General features: G+C 41.3%; 1 protein-coding gene across 3 annotated transcripts in view; it reads right to left on the bottom strand.

The window, feature by feature from the left end:
• Window positions 1-20,715, bottom strand: part of DSE (dermatan sulfate epimerase) — an 86,366-nt gene that overhangs the window by 64,877 nt on the left and 774 nt on the right. Inside the window, exon 1 of one of the 3 annotated variants that reach the window (XM_042987044.1) lies at window positions 20,502-20,709. The exons of 1 other annotated variant lie outside the window; for it this stretch is intronic. Coding sequence is in view for 1 of the 2 variants with exons in the window: in XM_042987043.1 (XP_042842977.1) it covers window positions 586-619 (34 nt within the window). In the remaining variant the exon portion in view is untranslated. Of the gene's footprint in view, window positions 1-585; window positions 714-20,501; window positions 20,710-20,715 lie in introns of those variants that run through there. One more of the 3 variants, XM_042987043.1, reaches the window with a different exon arrangement.

Here is a 20,715-nt window from a genome sequence, read left to right as displayed (position 1 = left end):
GGGGAGTGTTTCCTAGTAACAAATTTATATGACTGAAGGGATGCGTGAGTACTTGGGAGACATCTGTTGCCACTGCCTGAGTTGATAAGACCCTAACCTCAAGGGTCTGCTGTTGGCTCAGGCAATGTCATCAGTATTCCAGCTGATCATCCTGGGATGTGCTATCTGATGATAATAAAACTAAAACCCTTCTCTCCCAGGATATCAGTGCATTCATTCATAAGAAATACAACCATCAGTCAGATTGGGAGATATTTTCTGACTTCATCAGAAATGTACACAAGGAGTAAAATTATTAGATAATTGCTGGGGGAGAGGCCCTGGGATTGGGGTAACTCAACCAGTCAGGAGCATAATTTGCTTGAAAGGATGCTGTGTTGTCAGCATATATCACAGATGCCCTTGGGATATCATTAAGAACAAAAAATTTTTAATTGAATCATTTAGGAAAGAAGAGCAAAATATACATGTCCCACAGCTCCTGCCACCAAGCCCATCAAGCTCAGCTCAAGAGTACTGGCTCCAGTTTGTTCAAGCCAATGGATGGGCCCAGCAGTCAGTTAGTTACGTGATTAGGACAAATACCTCCCACAGTAGAACTGGATGTGCCCATATCCATGAAGGGCTAAAGCAGTCCTGCTGACCAGACAACAGAACACTCTTCCTTGGAAAATGTATAGACACTGTAGAAGTCAGCAATTCTTTCTCGTGCGTTCTTCCACTGAAAACCAAGTTCCCTCATTTTTAGGCCTCTAATTGGGTTTTAGGCAACTCTGATGCCCTGAGAGCACTAACGTATTGTAACAGAGCCGCACATTTCCCTCTCTGATCTATTTTGGGATTTAACTCTCAGAGAAACCTATTTCCAAGTATTTGAGAAACAACTTGCTGTGGTCTCACACACACTACTCCACTGTTTCCATGGATTTTTGAACTAACGGAATGTACATATTTTTAAGGTTCTCCTTACTTGTCTATTTCAATTTTTATTAAATGTATAATTTGGATAATTTTTTGAAAAATAATTTTACCTCAATATCAAAATAAAACCTTATATGTCCTTCATAAATTTCTGTAGTGAAATAAATCTAACATTATTCTTACATACATCAAATCCTAAGAAAACATATGGTTTTTGTACTATACAATCATTCCCTAAAATTATACTCCCTGATGTGTAAAGCCTATAGACTCAGCCAAAAAAGAAAAATTTAAAAACCAAGGGCTCTTAATCAAATTGAAAGTTCCTTTTACTGAGGGCTTATTGTTTTCCTTATTTAGGATGAAATGAAATATATCTCCCCAAAAAGTCATTTCTAAACAAAAATCCACGATATGAAATTACAGCATATGGAACCTCTAAGAATTTACACGCACTACTGAGGGAGTAATTACAACCCTGAACCCACACAGCAAAACCACACCATGTATAATCATGGCACACATCACCTTCATGCTCAACACTGGAGGAACTTGAAGTTAGGTTTGTAAGTTAAGTGCAGCTCTGTGCAGTCCAACACTGTCCCCAGGAAAGTGTTTGTGAAGATAACACATTTCCTCACAATATAATCTGGACCTCACTTCTTTCTTAGGCCAACAATGATAACTATAACTTTCTTCTGTGAGAATGGTTAACCGAAATTATGTTTAAAATGAAGGCTCCAGATCCCATTCACCAGAGGGCTACTTGAGTAAGTAATTTAGTGGTTCTCAAACTGAAGGCATCATTTAGCAGTAGAGTTCTGTCTGCCTGGTGCACCTTACTACAAAACTAAGAACCATTAAGATCCAGCTTTCGGGGCACCTGGCTGGCTCAGTCGGTAGAGTACGTGACTCTCGATCTCAGAGTTGTGAGTTCAAGCCCCATGATGGGCATAGAGCTTACTTTAAAAAACAAATAAATGAAGGTATTACCTAAATAAGTAAGTGAATAAGTCAGATCCAGCTTTTGAGAGCATGGCTGTCTTACAGAAAATAGAAAGAAAGTAAAATCTGTACTTTCACGGAGGCAAAGTGAAAGCAGGGTAGAGGTGTGGTGGAGGATCTACAAATCACTTGGGAGAACACTAAAGTAGCTAATTTTGCTTACAAAGAGGAAATGAAATGGTTATACTTTTTTAAAAGTTGTACTTATTTAAGTAATCTCTGCATCCATTGTGGGGCTCAAACTCATGACCCTGAGACCAAGAGTTGCATGCTCCTCTGACTGAGCCAGCCAGGAGTCCCCAAACGGTTCTACTTTCTAAGCTATAAGTCAGTTGTAGTTTATCTAGCAGTCTAACAACTGGACATCTTCTAATTGGTACCTCTTCATTACAATTTTGATTTTCTTTAAACAAAATTTTTTTTAACGTTCATTTAATTTTGAGAGAGAGAGAGAGAGAGAGAGAGAGAGTGCGAGCAGAAGAGGGGCAGAGAGAGAGGGAGACACAGAATCTGAAGCAGGCTCCAGGCTCTGAGCTGTCAGCACAGAGCCCAACGCAGGGCTTGAACTCATGAACCATGAGATCATGACCTGAGCCCAAGTTGGACACTTAACCAACTGAGCTACCCAGGCACCCCTTGATTGATTTTAATGATGGTATTGGAATGCCATGTCCTACAGTATTTTCAGAACTTTTTACTCTGACACTATTTTCAGAATAATATAATGCTGAGTATAATTAACTGTATTTCTTTTTGGTATTCCAAAACTTTTAAGAAGTAGTAACTTATGAACATGAAGTTTTCCAATGCACTTTTTTCCACAACTGGAATATCCATGTAGGGGCTGAGAATTACTTGTAAACATTAATTAATTAACTCAGTTATGTATTGAGCACCTATTAAATCAAAGAACCATCCTAGGCATGGGGTAAAAACTAAACAAGACGGGTGCCCAGGTGGCTCAGTTGGTTGAGTCACTGACTCTTGATTTGGGTTGGGGTCACGATTCCCGCGTTGTGGGATCAATCCCCACACCAGGCTCTGCACTGAGTGTGGAGTCTGCTTAACATTCTCTCTCTTTCAGGGCACCTACGTGGCTCAGTCGGTTGAGCTGTGAGTTCAAGCCCTGCATCAGGCTCACTGTTGTCAGTGCAGACCCCACTTCAGATCCTCTGTCCCCCTCTCTCACTGTCCCTCCCCTGCTTGTGCTCTCTCTCTCTCTCAAAAATAAATAAACATTAAAAAAAGATTCTCTCTCCCTCCTCTGCCCCTCTCCCCGCTGCTCACATACTCTCTCTTTCCAAAAAAAAACAAAAAACAAAAAACAAACCAAAAAAATGTAAACAAGAAAAACTATGCTCTTCACTTAATAACTATAGGATAAAAATCTAAGAAAATGATGTTTCTGAGTTGTGTTTTTTTAACTTCAGAGCTTATATTACTCTGACAATAAAGATGAATAGAATTCTCCCTTAGTCCAACATAATTTATTTAACTGATTATTGACTATACCTGGTCCAAAAAGAAAAAAAAAAATCTTTTTTTTTTCCAAAATTTTTCTCAACAGTAAGTAATCAAAGCTTTCCTGGAAGGGTATGAAAAACCACCTATGGCCTTCCCAGCAATAGCTTTAACCATGAAAACACTCTTTTCTGGCATTACTAGCTAAAAATATAAAGCATAGAAAGGAAGATAAAGATACCGAAGCCCATGGCTGAATGCAACTGCTTATAGCTTCAAATAACAATTAAACTAAACCATAAATACTCATGAAAACTAAAATACAATTTTTCTTCTTGCCATAGATTGATGACGGCAGACTGGTGAGGTGGCTAAGAGGGGTATCAGAGTGGCCTTGGTTTACTGCTCTGTGACTCTGGACAAGTCAACTATAACTATCTAAAAACCTAGTCCCTTATTTCAAATGAAGATAAAAATAGTATTTGTGTCATATAACAGTTGGGAGATTAAATAACACCTATAAAGCATTTACCACTTTCTGGTAAGAGTTCCCCCAAAATACTTGTCCATCACCATTCACCTCAGAACGTGATTAGTGGCTGAGCACCTGGGTGGCTCAGTCATTAAGCATTTGACTGGCTCAGATCATGATCTCACAGTTCGTGAGTTCAAGTCCCACATCGGGTGTGCTCGAGCCCTGCTTAGGGTGAGCTTGAGCCCCGTTTCAGGTGAGCCCCACTACTCTCTCTCTCCTCCTCCCTCTCTCTTTCTGCCCTCCTGGTATATTCTCTTTCTCTCTCTCTCTCAATCTGGCTTTCGCTCACTTGCACCTTCTCTCTCTCTCTCAAAAAAAAAAAAAAAAGGAAAGAACATGATTGGTGGCTGTGGGCACAAGTTGGAACCAGACTTCCAAGGTCTGAATGAATCCCAGCACCACCACAGCCCTAGCTATGCCCCTGTTTTCTCTTCTGTAAACTGGATAATACCTTCCTCATAGGGTTTCTGTGATCTTTAAGTAGCTGATTTACTTAAAACATTAAAAGGGTGTCTAGGATTTAGGAGGTGTTCTGTAAGTGCTAGCAGTCATCATCTTCTTATCGATGAGACTGCCAAGGTCAGTCCAACTGAGAGAGAGCAAGGGGGCCATGACAGCAGGAGGAAACGCTCACAGAACTAACACACGAAGAATGTTATTTTTAAAATAGGTACAATGCATTGTGTGTTCAGAATCTTGCAGAGTCATCAGGAGCCTAAAAATATCAAAATATTTTGACAAATATAAAGTATGTGAAGCCAAGAGGTTTCTCCTTCCTGCTCAACTGCACATTTACAATTTTTAGGCGACATATTCCAAGTAACTGAACATATCTGAGAAGAAAAGAAATCTTCAAATCTAACACAATTTCTTCATCAACCAATATTTATATAGAGAGATAAAGCTTACAGATATACCATAATGACACATGTGTTTACAGTCAGAAAAACACCCTAAACATAGAAACCCCAGTCTTGATGAAATTTAAAAGATGAAAAGAATCACTTCTAAACCTAAATACAACTTCAAAAATCTGATGTTTGATTGAAATACATTTTCTACTTCCCTTAAATGGCAATATGCATTAACTTTCAGTTGATAATGTAATTCCTTGAATTTGTGGATAAAACTACCTTTAATTCTGTGACCAACGCTCCCCTTTGATTTTTAGGTATGTGACTTCCTTTCTTACCATTTGTGATGGTTAATTTTATATGTCAACTTGACTGGCCATTTCTGGATCGTCTGTGATGGGGTTTCCACGAAAGTTAGCATTTGAGTAGACCAAGTAAACGAGACTGTTCTCTTTGATGTGGCTGAGCCTCGGTCAATCCACTGAGGGTCTGAACCGAACAAAAAGGTAGAGGAAGGGAGAATTCATTCTCATTCGTGTGCACACTCGCTCTCCTGCTCTCTTGTCTGCCCGCCTGCCTGAGCTGGGCCATCAGCCTTCTCCTGTCCCTGGACTGGGGTTGCACAACCAGCCTTCCTCGGCTCCAGCTTGCAGACAGCAGTTCATGGAACTTCTCCAGAGTTGAATGAACCAATTCCTCTGCCTCGACATTAACTTCAGGGCTACCTTCTTCCTTTCCACCTCTTCCCTGATCTTAGTCAATACCACATGTACCTGCAGGTTCATTCTTCTAGTAAACTTCTGTATCTGCAAACTTCTGTGGAATGAGTCATGACATCAATTATAGATTCTCAGGCTAAGTACCACAAAACACATTTAACCTCTCACGTGTAATCTACTTAGTTTCACTCATTTATGAATTTAGCTAAGACTGTATATTTTGGGTATGTCCTTATATCATTCTCCTCCAAGATCAGGTCCTAGAGGTTTACCCTCTAATGATAATGACTCTAAGAAACACTAATACCATGTTCAAAGCCCTACCACACTATGCAGGAATGGGTTAACTCAATAGGCCTGCTGCTCAAACCCTACAAAATTTCTAAGAAAGGCCTGTCTTCAGGATTGGCCCTTGTCTGGCTCATAGGAGATGAGCTCTGAGCCTTTGTAATATTTTGCCTGATAAAAAGCCTTTGTATACCTGAGGCCTCAGGCCATCTAGTACCAGCATGACCAGATGGTTTGTACTAACAATGTGACTTATGACAAACTCCTATCTTTGCTCTGAGGGGCTAGAGTCTGAAGAGCCGAAGTCAGCCAAGCCGGTACTGCACGTCTACATGACTGGACCCCAAGCTGGGGTGAGCTTCCCTGGCTGGCAACACTTTGCACCTGCTGTCCCATACTGTTGCCAGAGTACAACTCCACTGAGAGAGGACACCTGGAAGCCTGTGCCTGGTGTCTCCTAGACTTTGCCCCATGTACCATGTCCCTTTGCTGATTTTAATCTGTATCTTTGGCTTTGTTAAACCATATTCATGATTAAAACAGCTTCTTGTGAGTACTTTCTAGTGGATCACTGGGCCCAATGGTGGTCAGCGGGAAGCCCCCACCCAACCTTCTTTTTAGTCCTATCATCTAAATTCCCATTAGAATCATGAAAGTCTTGCCACACACTTTGCCCCATTAGAAAATGTGGTGATACTCTTCACCAAATCTTCTTTTTCACTCAACTTTTGCTGATTTTTTCTCCCCAGGAAAATGATTCTGTCTCTGTCCAAGGATGTTGCCGTTGAAGCACAGGACACAGCAGAATATACAGTGTTGTACTTACAGACCGCCTGAAAGCTTTAGGTAGTATCTAAAAAAAGAAATACACAGGGGCGCCTGGGTGGCTCAGTCAGTTGAACATCGGACTTCGGTTCAGGTCATGATCTTGCGGTTCGTGAGTTCGAACCCCGCATCAGGCTCTGTGCTAATAGCTCAGAGCCTGGAGCCCGCTTTGGATTCTGTCTCCCACTCTCTCAGGCCCTACCCTGTTCACACTGTCTGTCTCTCTCTCTCCAAAATAAATATTTAAAAATATTAAAAAAAAAAAAAAAACGAAATACACATAAGTTAGGCAAAAAGCTTAAAAGAATTCCATGGGAAAATAATTTGCTGGCATCAAACCCATAATTCCAGCATAATCAAAATTAAAATTTCATTTACTGGATACGTATATACATTCATGAATATGTCTACTGAGTATATACTGCAGAGTGATGTTTTTCTCGCTATATTTAAAGTTCTTTTTCATTCCTTACTTATATTCAAGCACTCTTCAATTTTTCCAACCTTCAAATACTCACCAATGACAAAATTTAATTTTTTCTTTTTACTGCCTTTCACATTCTCAACCATTTTTATATGTACTTTTTTTGATTCTCATTTTTGTCTCACAGATCATAGTTCTTTGGCACCAAAATCCCTGAGTACTTTCCAAATGTCCTCTCATGAATCATAATCAAAACTCAGAATACCACAGACTTGGTCTGTGAAACAATGATACATACATGTAATTAACCCAAAGATGCAGGCACTGTCTTCTCAGGACTTGCCCATCTCAGTTATTGGCAACCAATCCTGCCAGCAATTCAGGCCCAAACTCCCGCTCCTTCCCTTACCTACTCTGTCTCTATGTTTAAACCATCAGCCAATTTTGTTGACTCCATCCTCAAAATATACCCAGAATCCAGACACTTTCGCCACTGCCATAATGCCTAAGCCACACCATGTCTTGCCTGAATCACTGCAAAAGCTTCCAAACTAGTCTGCCTGACTTCACCCTTACCTCCCAATGGCCATTCTTAACACAGGAGCCAGAGCCATCCTTGTTCGATCACAATTCAGATTATGTCACTGCTCCATTTAAAACCCTCCAACGGCTTCCCCATCATTCAGAGTAAGAACCAAAGTGCTTACAATTGCTCTCAAGATACAACATGGCCTGGCCCCATTGCCTCTCTGCCTTCACAACCTACAGCTCTTTCTCTCTTTCCCCATTCTAGCCATGTGGCATCCTTGCTCTTCTGGTACACATGGGACACGCTCCCTCCTCGGCATCTGTGTGCTTGTTCTTTCTGCTTAGAACGCTACCCCCAGATATCTACATGGCTTGCTCTCTCACCTCCTTTAAGTTTTTGTTCAATGTCACCTTCTCAGTGAGGTTCGCTGTGTTCATTTTATTTAAGTCAATCATCACCATCCCCTAACTCCCTTCCGGGTTTTATTTTTTCTTTATAGCACTAATAATCTTCTAATCTACCATATAATTTACTTATTTCTTTTATGTGCCTAGCTCCTCCCTCTAGAATTAAGCTCCAGGGGATCACTTTGCTTCCTGCTATATCCCTAACACCTAGAAGAGTGCCCAGCTCTTAAGAAACATGCAAAGATCATTTACTGAATAGATTAACGTGTCAAGATGTAAACCTCTAAAAACTGAGGGATAATTATGTATATAATCATATAACTATACAAACATAACTACATATAGAGAAGTGATAAAATTCTTTGTGTACCAAGACAAACCCTTTGGAGGTAAAATGTACTACAACCTTGACCCTTTCAAGGTTACGCAGGGCAATGATTACGGTTTACTGACAGCTGGCACCATAGTCGCTGCCTTCTCAACCCTCCCTTGAGCACAAAGCTCACACTATAAGTGAGAGGTACTGCTGTGCCCCTAAGTCTTGCCACGTCCTTGTTAAGGTGCCTGGCCCACCTCAGATCTCACTCCTCACCCAGAGGATCTCATTTGGTTTCCCAACAGTCCATGGATGGTTTGCATGGGTTTTTCTCAGAGCCTTTTTCTAAACGCCACCTCAAAACTTTCAGCCCATTTTACATGGGGTTAGACATTCCACCACTTTTCCCATCCACTCCTGCCCAGACCGGGCAGGCCTCTCCTTCCACTGGCTAGTTGTCTTGGTGCTAAGACTTTCACTGAGGTTGTTCTGTTTTGAAATTTAGAGTGATTCCCTTCATGTCCCTCCTTTTAACTATATTCCCAAAGATGATTATTATTATTATTTAATGGTTTGGTCTAAGGGCTTTATTAGTGCTATTTACAAATAAAAAAAAATTTCCTGTACTGCTGACGTTTCTTTTATCTGGAGAATTTAAAAGAATAAAGATGCTTTCTAATGAATTATTATTTCTTGTACACTTATACCACTCCTGTTATTTTGTGCTAAATATCTTATTATGGTGAGTTTCTATAGATATATAAAGTGTTACTGCTAGGAAACAATCTTTAAGGAAAAGAAAAGCTTTACTAAACTGCTGGAGACTCTGATAACTGGGCAGAAAAGAATATGCACTGGCCACTGATCCACAGGCCAAAAAAAAAAGTGTCCTGCCAGAAATACCCCAAGTCAGAGCCTATAATATGGCCAGATATTTAACATTTGTGTCTGTACGTCCAAGGTCATGCATGCTTAACTGGATATCTTGGTGAATATACAGTTGACTTGACTGTCTACATTTCATACTATCTTTAGCATCTGGGAATCTGGCCCCATTCTCCACATCTCCTAATCTACGCATATGCCTCTCATATCTGCCCTACCCATTTCACCCAATCTTGCTCACAGCCAGGTCCCACCTAGCTGTTTCTTTTGGTCAAACCTGATGGCATTCTCTTCGTTGAGCTGGATGCTGGAGAAAACTCCTTTTGTACTAATCTCATTTTGTAAACTTTCTTCTCAGGTCTAGTCCTAAATGAATGTGGAGGCTAGATGACCACTTGTCAGGCAATTCCTGAGTTAAATGAGGCAGGGGAGGGGGACCAGGTGTTCATTCTACCTCAATCCCAACTATAAACCTGAGGCATCAACTTCTATCTTACCTCTGCATATCTACCCACTCACTCATCTCCAGTCGACTCTTTAGTAAAATCCTTGCTGTTGATACTGTGGATTTTTGCCCCTTTCCAAAAGTATTCACTTCTTCCTTTATCACCTATACTTTGGGACAGTGATATATCTTTCAAATTTATAGGGAAGACTGAAATTATCCAGTGCAAGTATAATGTCCCTAAACTTATCTCTAATCCCCAAATGCAAAGAAGTCACAGAGACTGCCATGCTGAGAAGAAGAAAGAAATGCAAAAGATCCTTTCAGAAGACAGGGACATATTGATATCCCAAGGCTCTTTGTGACATGTGCATCACTGTGACTATTCAGGGAATGGTGCAGGTCTAAGGCAAAGAGGAGACAGAAGAGCCAATGAAAGCCTGTTGTTTCTCATATAGACCTACAGATTCTTCCCCTTTCCCACAATCCTTTTGGCACACCATGGTCACCGTATGGTAGACTCAAAAGATCTGACTTGGAATCTGTTATGAGTTGAACCATGTCTTCTAAACGTTCACTAAGTAAAAGTCCTAATCCCCAGCACCTCAGAATGTGACCTTATTTGGAAACAGGGTTGTTGCAGATACAATTAAGATAAGGTCATACTGGAGTAGAATGGGCTCCTAATGCAATATGACTGGTATTTTTTAAAAAATAGGAAATTTGGAGACAGAGAGACACACAGGGAGAATGCCACATGACGATGAAGGTAGAGATAGGAGTGAAGTACTGCCAAGTCTAGGAACACCAAAGATTGACAGGAACCACCAGAAGCTAGCAGAAAGCCGTGGAATAGAGAGGCTCTTCCATGGCCTTCGCAGGAACCAAACGGATCAACACCTTGATTCTGGCCTTCTAGCCTCTAGAATTGTGAGACGATAAATTTCTGTTGTGAAAGCCACTCAGAAGCACTTTGTTACAGCAGCTCTACCAAACTAACATACAGTCCTAGCTCCACAATTCTCTCATTTCTAAAGTGGAGGTCGTATTTCTTATATCTGAACCAGAGGCTGCTATAAACAATAAATATATATAGCGCTTACCAAATGCCAGGAACCATGTTAAGTATTTCACATGGCTTAACTCATTTAATCTCACCACAGCCCATAATGTAGATACTAATATCATCCTCTTTTTACAGATGAGGAAACTGAGGCATAGGTGGTTGAGTACATTACCCAAGGTCACATAGAAAGCGAAGGAGCTGAGAGAGAAACCCACAGTCTGACCATACTACCTACAAAACAAGTATCTTTGTAAACTACAAAATTCCTTATAAATTAAAGAATCACCATTATACCACTTTCCTACTCAAGAGCCTCTATTCCAACAACAAAACAAACAAATTTCTCATGCAAGAGCTTCCATAACCTAACACTTACCTACCTTCATTTTATCACTCATTTCTTCCCTATACAAATTCTCTCTTCACACTTACCTGCTCTTCCTTGAGTACAACTCACATTTTGTTCTTTATTCCCACTATCACTCTCTTTCATGGGGCTCCCCCTCTGTGCTGCTCCACACCCGACCTCTTTTCTTTTTCAAAGAACACAAGGTTCTTGATGAAGCCTTCCCTGGCAACTCCATCCATAAGTGGTCTCCCCTGTGGCCTCATACCTGCATTGTTCAATATTCTTTGAGAAATCAGAAATAATGCCAGCCAAGAAGATGCTTACACCATCTTAGAAGATGGCAAAAGAAATAAAATTTTTACACACACACCACTAAAATAAAAAGGAGGATGTATGCAAGAGAATGACAAACTACTACTGAGATTTAGAGAAGTTAGCACATCTGGCTAGGGTGGAGAAAGAAGGATGTACTGAGAAGGGGGTACCTGAATTGGACCTAAAAAGGTGTCAATAAAAATGTCTATAGCTTTATATGTGTTTACTAATGTATGCATTTAGTACTAATTGGTCCTTTCCTATAGTGTCATGTACCACTGACTACATGCAATACGACCTTCAAGAAGTACTTGTGGAAAACAATGAAAGAGTAGGTGCAGAATGAAGAAAGGAAAGAGAATGTTATAGGAGAAGTGAACTCCCACGCTTCTCCCATGTTCTCCCCAACCTTCTCCTTTCTCAGCCACTCCCTTTCTCTGCTGACTCCTCTTCCAGTGCTGTGGTTCAGCTGCCCTGTTTATGATGCTTTCTCCCTTCCCCTTTTTGGCATAAAGTCCCCTGAGGCCCAATGCATTCTCTGCTCCTAGATGCGTATTCTCTGCCCGTGTAATCCTACAGCTCTCTCCTTCCTGCAATTCTGCTGCATCCATTCGGCCCTTTCAGCACTTAGTTGTTCTCATAAAGTTTCATACTTGATTATCCTTCTCCAACCAGGTTTTATAGCTCCCCAAGGCTGGAAACCCATGTCATATTTATTTTGTATGTTTCCCCTCTTTGCCTCCACACAGACGTCCCTTCAAACACAGAAGTACCTGGCAAATACTTGCTGAATGACTAAACCCTTTCAGTATTTCTATCGCTAAAGTATAATGCTCTTTCATCTAACTCTCCAGGTTCAAAAGTACACTGGAAGAAGTTATATATCAAAGCATTCATTCCCAAGTAACACAGACTTATCTCTTCTAAAACTTGCAATCACTGAACCAAACTTCAGTGGCTTCGCCAACAACAAAAAAAAAGGTGTAGGCACACAAAGAAGGATCTGTTATATAACCACCCTGATGCTGCCAGCTCAATTCAGCTTCTTTAGGCACAGGATTTATCATTTTATGGCAATTTAGTAGTATAAATACTATACACATTGCTTCCCCAAGAAAGAGATACTGAGTGGACAAACTTAACCTGAAACTTGGAAGATGAAATCCAACAAGTAGAAGTGAAATTGAATTTGTAAAGTTCCCACGTTCCTACAGCAGATACTCAAAATACTATTAGTTAATTTGAATCTTATATGGAATAATTCTATACAAGTCACAGTAAGTCTAAAAATGTTAACGGTGAAAATCCTAGAACTCAAACATAGCACATGGTTATTAACATGTGATGAATCCAATCTGAACAATGCTGATTTTCTCAGAGGAAACAGAGGTGCTTAAAATTTCACACCAGTGTTTAAAAACATTTTTTAATGTTTATTTATTTTTGAGAGAGAGAGAGACAGACAGACAGAGTGCCAGCGGGGGAGGGGCAGAGAGAGAGAGGGGAGACACAGATTCTGAAGCAGGCTCCAGGCTCTGAGCTGTCAGCACAGAACCGAACACGGGGCTCAAACTCAACCAACGTGAGATCATGACCTGAGGCGAAGTAGGACACTTAACTGACTAAGCCACCCAGGCACCCCTAAATTTCACACTAATGTTTAAGAAAGGACAAATTGGGAGTATTGCATAAAAGCAACAGATTGATTCTTATTTTGCTCTCTACTTCTACTGGGTTTCTCAGTAGAATCAATAGGCTCTAACTTGTGGAAGACTTAAAAGTAAAGATTAAGGAGGGAGAGAAGAAATTAACCTTACCACCAAAGGGGCCAGCAAAAAGACACTTGCACCTAAGATAACTCTGCAGGTTTTTCAGTGCTTCCAAGAATCAGAGTTTTCTTTGAAAAGGGTCATGGTGAAAACATTTCAAAACTGCTTTAAAACCATGGGCTGTAAAAGTAAGTTGAAACACTTAATTCCAATTGCCTAAGACACTGACTTTGCTGGGCTTCACTTCTTGCCCAGTGACCCAATAATGGCTGAGAGTGCTTTTTCCAACACCTAACGTTGCATCCAAATGAACCTGCTTTTAAGATAATTACATCTTAAGTACTAATTTTAATATCGAGAAAAAACAGAACCACCGGCCTGACACCACAGAATCAATTCTCTTGGAGATTCTATCTTCCTAAAGAAAAATGAAGTTCACATTCTGTTTTTATAAATACCATTATTATTTTTAACCATAAATACTGTAATAAGAAGTCTGGTAAATGAGAAAAGTTTCCAGACTCTTTCTGACATAGGCAACCTCTGTATTTTGACCAAATAACTGATGAATGCCCCATATGTTCCTGTGGCCACTACTGACAGTCTAGTTATACTATAAAAAATGGAGCAGAAAAACAGAAAAGATATTACTGAAAATCCCAAATGGAATACTAGAGTCTGATGCCAAAATCTTTTAAGGTTTTCTAGATTAAAAAAGAAGTGTGGGGAAAACTGACCTGTTTGGGGGAGAACAGATTAAGCAGAGAGAAGAGGAATTTTCAGATATTATAATGTGTACCTGAAAAAGGCTGCGGGACTCTTCCACATGATCAACATTTAGCCAGTGAGCAAATACTTTGTTCTAACAAACAAAAATGCTAAGTAGAAACTATGAAGGCAACTTGTGTTTCAAACACAAAAACTGACCATTTCTTCTATCTTCCTATACTTAAATCCTTTTTAATTCCTATGATTTTCATATCCAGATGAGCCAAACTCATAAATTTAGAACCTGAGAAGACAAAAGCTAATATCCCTCCAGGACAGCCTCACTTAAATCTTTCTAAACACAGAAAAACTCAAAGGCCTCCTTCAGAAAGCCATTCTAAAGGTTAAAACATTCAGAAAAACTTCCCTGTATTTAGCATAAATCCCTCTTGATGCTTGCTGTAAGTCGATTTCCTCTATTTTTTCTTCAGGGAAGATGGAAAACAGCTGTTCAACATTCCCTTTCAGGCTACTTTTTCCTTCCGGCCAGGCCCATTCCCCCCCAGGGAGAAGTGTAAACACTACAGGTGATTCCAAAATGCAGCTGGCCCCCAGGCTGCATGGTTGGTGAGTCTGGCCCCTTTTGTACCTCCTGGAATGATATCATTAAACAGCAAAGGCCCCAAGAAAAGTTCTTCACTAGAATTTGTGGAATTCTAGAAATCCATTACTTACAGTCTATTCTCAGTAGACTCTAACAATAAAAGTGCTGTTCAAGAAGAAAGAATTACAGTCAGAACTGTGAAGAAGGTAAGCAGTATTGTCCCGCAGCCAGGCTGTCTTCACTACTGCTCTACCGGTTGTGTCAGGGTGCTGAGTGTACCTTGGCAGGGGACACTTTTAAAGTACTTGGTGATTTTTATCATGCAATTCTTGAGTTTCTTGCCACTGACGCAACTTTCTGGATGCAAGCTAACTTTAGCAATGCAATAACCCTTTCCATACTTCAATCTAAGGGAGTACCCTAATTTTTTAAAATTTAATTTAAGGAAGCTCCACATCCAACGTGGGGCTTGAACTCACAGCCCTCAGATCAGAAGTCACACTCTCTACCGACTGAGCCAGCCAGGCGCCTAAGGGAGTATCCTAAATCAAAGTGTCAATCTGTAGTCTGTTACTTTTGTAAATCAGTAATTCCTGCTAGATTCACAACATAATCTGGAGATTACTATGTTTTACACTAAAATTTATATAACCAACCTAATGTTTTTACCTCCCACTTCATGAATTGCTAACAAATACCCCCATTTTTCTTGCAATAGCCATTAGACTCCCAACAGTAAAGCCAGTATATGGCCTGTGTACTTCATCAATAAAAATATTATAGACCCACAAGCTTGGTAAGCCCATTTCCTTTACAAATTCCTTTTAAGAGTTATGAAATGCTGATTCAACTTTGTTGTGGTATAACATCTGCATGCATTAAGTGCCTTTTGCTTAGTAGCTAAGTTTGTTACACATGAGAAAAATGCAGAAGCATTGATTTAATCAACAAATACAAATTTACAACGCTAAGCCATCTGCGTATGCAATGAATATTTCAAATAGAAAGATTTCAATGACAGCAATTTAACTGATTGCGGACCTATTCAATTTCTATTAAAAGAGCAATGTGTACCATTTTAAACACACACAGGGAATCCTACTAGGTTTATCTTGCTACTTTTTTCACATTAACTGGGGGAAAGAGAGGCACTATTAATTCCTTAAATAATATGAAAAAACTTTGGTGGGGTTGGGGGGCACCTGGGTGGCTCAGTCTGATGTCTGCTCAGGTCATGATCTCACAGTTCATGGGTTTGAGCTCCACATCAGGCTCTCTGCTGTCAGCATGGAGCCTGCTTCAGATCCTCTGTCCCCTCCATCGCTCTCTGCCCCTCCCCTACTGGTTCTCTCTCTCTTTCTTTCTTTCAAAAGAAATAATAAACTTAAAAAAAATCTTTTTTGGCATGCAGACATATACGTTCAGTTGCAAACTCTCTCTGACCCTGTCTAGTACAAAGCAGATGGACACAAATAACCTACAGTGGATACGTCATGTATATGTTAATTAACTGTATATATGCCTTCTATTTTTTAAAAACAGGACCATACTTACCTGATGGTTATAACCATTCCCAAATATAAAATGTCAAACAAACTACACTTATTATCAGTATGTTTATAGTTCTACATATTACTGAAGAGGCAAATTCTGTTCTTTCAGGAATTGTTTACTAACATTTGATGACACCAAGTTCATGCTTACAGAATCTCTCAAAGGAGTTGAAACAACTAGAAGGAAATCCAGTGGTAATCTTAACACACATTAAAACTCACAGTGTTATTCTGAATTAAGAACTGAACAAACTATTTTATTCAAGAAATAAACAGATGGCTTCAACTCTCTTTTCTTCTCTTGCCAAATTAAAATCATTCCCTTTTCTCCTTTGTGATCTCCACCAGGCTCTGCGAACACTCTGCCTCCTGCAGGTTTATACTCTTCTGGGCGTCTGAAAGAGGATCTGGATTCCACACCCTCAACAGGCTGGAGCTTGCCTTGAGAGGCAGGAGCAAGCCACGCCATGGGTAAAGCACCCAAAGACCTGAAGTCAGCTAATGAGGACTGAGCGGTGAGCCTAGGGCTCTGCAGGAATTCGAGAATTAGAAGAGAATTCCATTCCCACAATGGAATCCTTACAAAGCCCAGAGTGGAAGTGGAGGGAGCTGTAGGAAGGGGATCTGTAAAAGGCCAGTGTACAGAAGTCTGGAAAGCGCATAAGCATTTGACAGGAGCTGACAGTCCCTGGACAGTAGTGAGTAGTAAAGGAGATAATAAACTAGATCTGTAGGAAAATGAAATGTAAGAGTCTTTAATAACATGCACTTGGAGTCATAAAGGAGCAAAGCAGAATTAAATGCGCAACATAGTTTCCTCTCATATTTAAGGTAGACCACTAATTACTTGTAAAATGATTGACAAGTCTCTTACCCTCACAGTACTTCCATTTCCACACCCCTAAAATGAGGATAAGACACCTGCTCTATATCACTCCCCATTTCCACTACGCTAAAATATGAAAATATAAGATGTGAAAAAAATTTTAAAGTACTAAGCGATTTTTAAATGCAAGTATTAGTATAGCCATATGATCTATCAGGGACTCTTCCGTTCCTTCAATTGTCTACACACATATGAATTTGTAAGCAAGAATTTATTAATCCTAATGGCCCCTCTTGACCTAATATATTCCACTACTTTGAATCTTTTCTGTAACACTTCTCCACTGCGAGCTAACCAAACCAATCTTCTATACGAGACCAGAAGTTCCTAAACACTAAGTTTAGATGGGCCAGAATATGGGACTGAGTTTATTCGGTAACAGATTTTCTTCAAAGAACAATTACTTCAATTAAAGATATTATCCACTTAATGCAGAGTTTAATTTTTAAAAGGGAATTTCCTCTTAGAATTGGGCATTAGAGTTGGCAAGACTTTTTGAAATTCATCCATTTCCAATTATTGCTGTCACCAAATGGACGCATGGATCAGTGCCTCAGGAATCTGGGATTTTTAATCTCTATTTCCTATTCTGCCACTACTAACTCACCAGATGAATTGCATGGGGGAAATAATTTCTCTTTATGGTGCTCTGGGCTTATACACTTGCCTAATTGCTGTGTTGGGCACTGATTCTAGGTTTAGAGAATTTTATTGTGTCATCCAAACATCTGCTGGTAATTTGGTGACCCCCAGTTAGGGGAAGATAATGTAATTCCAAGATGAGAAAACCCTAAGGCATCAGTAACAAGAACTGTTCTGTCCTCTGTTTGCACACACTCCTTCAGAAGGCTGATGCCCATCAAACCTCATCACGTGCCCTACCCAATCCTTCAGAATAGTAAAGGTCCAGCCCCTTTCAGTACATGAAATACCAATATCCACCATGATGATGTTCTTCACCTCCTCAGAGACCTGCCACAAACACATCCCAGGACAATAACAGTATTTCTCTGTTTCACTGGGGAGGAAGGGTTGAAAAAGAGTAAGAATACCAATTATATTTTAGACTCAAACATGCTAATGGTTAAGTAATACTTCATATATGCTGTAATGATGAAATGCTAGTCTTTTACTAGTTCTTTACCCCCTTTGAAAACATTGATTACTGATATACTGAAATGCAAATTTAAATATTTTATCCTTTATTCCTTTCCAATCATTGCTGTAATTGTAATACTGAATGGGAATAATGTAATATCATTCACACAACACAGTGTGATCCAAAGCAGTACAAATAAATACCAAAATAATCCACTAAAGAGTACATTAAGATATATATAAATATTTTATTATGTAATTGCAGAATGCATTTTCACCTATGATACAAAACACTTTTTCAGAAATTAAATAATCTTTAAAAAAAAAGCACAGCAGGGGAGGGTGCCTCGGTGGCTCAGTTAGCTGAGTGTCTGACTCTTGATTTTGGCTCAGGTCATGATCCCAGGGTCATGGGATCAAGACCCACATCAGGCTCAGTGCTGAATGTGGTGCCTGCTTGGGATTCTTCCTCTCCTTCACTCAAGGGCAAGCATACACACACACACTCTCTCTCTCTCTCATTCTCTAACTAAAATAAATAACAGACAAACAAAAACAAGTACTGGAGGAGGAAGGACATCTGTAAAGTTAAGAACTTCATGGATGACCACCATGTCCCCTCCAGGCAGCACTGCAAGATACTGAGTAGCCAGACCACAAATCTCATTGAAAACCTGTATTTGCTAATCTGTGGACTAATTTTATAAATACTAAAGTAGTTGCTCACATAAATGTTAGTCACTATAATGGTCCTGACCTCATGTGGCCAACCCAGCTGACTTCTCACCAGGTGTCTGCCCACACTAGGCCCCTAACCTCAGAGGGAAGAACATTAAACAGCTTTCACCCAGCAGAACCAGCAAAATCCTAATAATCCTCAGGGTGGCAAAGGCCTATACTGTGTTTGTTGCAAATTTCCCTTTTTGTCCAAATTCCTTTTTTTTTTTTTTTGAGAACTCCCTTTTATTTGATGACTGTACTATCAATAGTTATTAATCTGAATGTAAAAATGTACTTTGCAGGCCACTGTTTTTATTTAATTAACCAAAAATTGATGAAACTGATACTGACATGAAATGCCCATCAATGGACAATGAAACTTCCCAAGCTCAAACTCTCAGATGCTTTTTATTTATGTTTTCTCCCTTCCCACGTTGGAAGCTTCAGGAGGATCAGGGCAGTTTCTTATACATCTCTGTATATCCCCTCAATTACCAGCAGTGTCTTGCACTTTTTGCTGTACTCACACAAAGGGGTCACTAGATGCTGGAGGCATTAAATTTCATCTTTTCTCCATTTATACTAAAACACATCTAACCTACACACTTCATAAAAGGACTTGTGCCTGTATGGTGAACTTGAAAGAAAAAAGTTAACACATGACAGACAAATGGTCAGATAATCCTGTATTTTATTCTTTCATGAGCATTACATTTTTGTGATCCCATTTTGGGAGTACTGTCTGAACATTCTACCAAATATTGCACATATAGCATTTCAGAGGTTATCACTTACTAAGACATTAAAAAAAAAAAAAAAAGAAGAAGAGGACTCCCGAAAAATTAAATGCTGTCAAAATTCTAATTGAGAACGTCCATTCTCAAATTTAATGTATCATTAACTAAGCCATGACTAACAACAACAAATTTAAGAACTTCATTACACGAAGATCCCTAGAAATTAAAAGTGTCACTTCCTGACCTAAGGAATTCCAGGTAAAGTAGGCTCACCTCCTGCTTTTAAGCAGTGGATTTGGTTTCAACCTTTAATGCCAGCCGGCCAGCCTAAGCGGAGGCTGCTGCCTCAAATGAGCGATGAAAACGAGAAAGTTCTTGGGTCACAAACTTAGCTCGGATTCCAGCCGCGACAGATCTCGAGCCCATGTGGCATTGCTTACAGAGCTTCCCAGCCTGTGAGTCAGGCGTCCCACCACCACCACCACCACCACCAGGAGCTGCCTGCGAGTGAGGTTTACCCACAATTTCTCCCGGTTCGGGGGAGCCAAGCGGCGCTGGAATCCAGCATCTGGGGGGGGGGGGGCGGGGGGCGCTCGGGACAGGCTCCCCGGGCTTCCACAGCCGCACAGAGAGGCTACCCGCGCCGGGGTCCGCACACACGACAATCACCAACCCCTCCCCAACTAGCAGGGCACGCAGGGAAAGCAGGGCGCGAGGCTGTGCCACCCAGCTGGCCGAAGAAGCTGGAGCCCCGTGGGCTGGCCGGGCAATCGCGGCGCCGAGGCACCGAAAGCGATCTCGGGGTCCTCACCGTGCGCCGACTCTGCGCTGGGCGCTCAAGGGCTGGGAAGGGGCTAGGAGCTGCCCGGACGCGGGAAGCCCACGGCGCCGGCTCCACGCCTCGCGCGCCCTCCAGCAGCCCAGCAGCGCAGGGCCCGGGCGCGCAGCCCGCGCCGCTCCGCGCGGGGCAGGGGACGTGGCTTTCCGCCTCCCGCCGGCACCCTACGACCCGCCCGAGACCCCGGAAGAAAGATGAGCCGCGCGGGGCCCAGAACGGCGACCGCCGCCGCCCCTCCGCTTACCGCTCCCCGCCGCGGCTTCGTCCTCCCGGGCGTCGCCTCCCCAGCCTCGGCCCCGGCTCCGCGGCCCCCTCACACCACGGCGCCCGGGCCCCCCGGCGCCCTCTGAGCCGAGCCCTCAGCGCGCCCGCAGCGCCTCGGGTGCCGGTGGGCGCCGCGCCACGGGATGCGCCGCTTCAGCCTCGGGCGGCGCTACTGCGAGCCGAGCGGGCGGGTG

Source organism: Panthera tigris, chromosome B2 (assembly GCF_018350195.1).
Source record: "Panthera tigris isolate Pti1 chromosome B2, P.tigris_Pti1_mat1.1, whole genome shotgun sequence".
Lineage (NCBI taxonomy): Eukaryota > Metazoa > Chordata > Mammalia > Carnivora > Felidae > Panthera > Panthera tigris.
The sequence above is the reverse complement of the archived record's forward strand: the minus strand, read 5'-3'. Positions and strand labels throughout refer to the sequence as shown.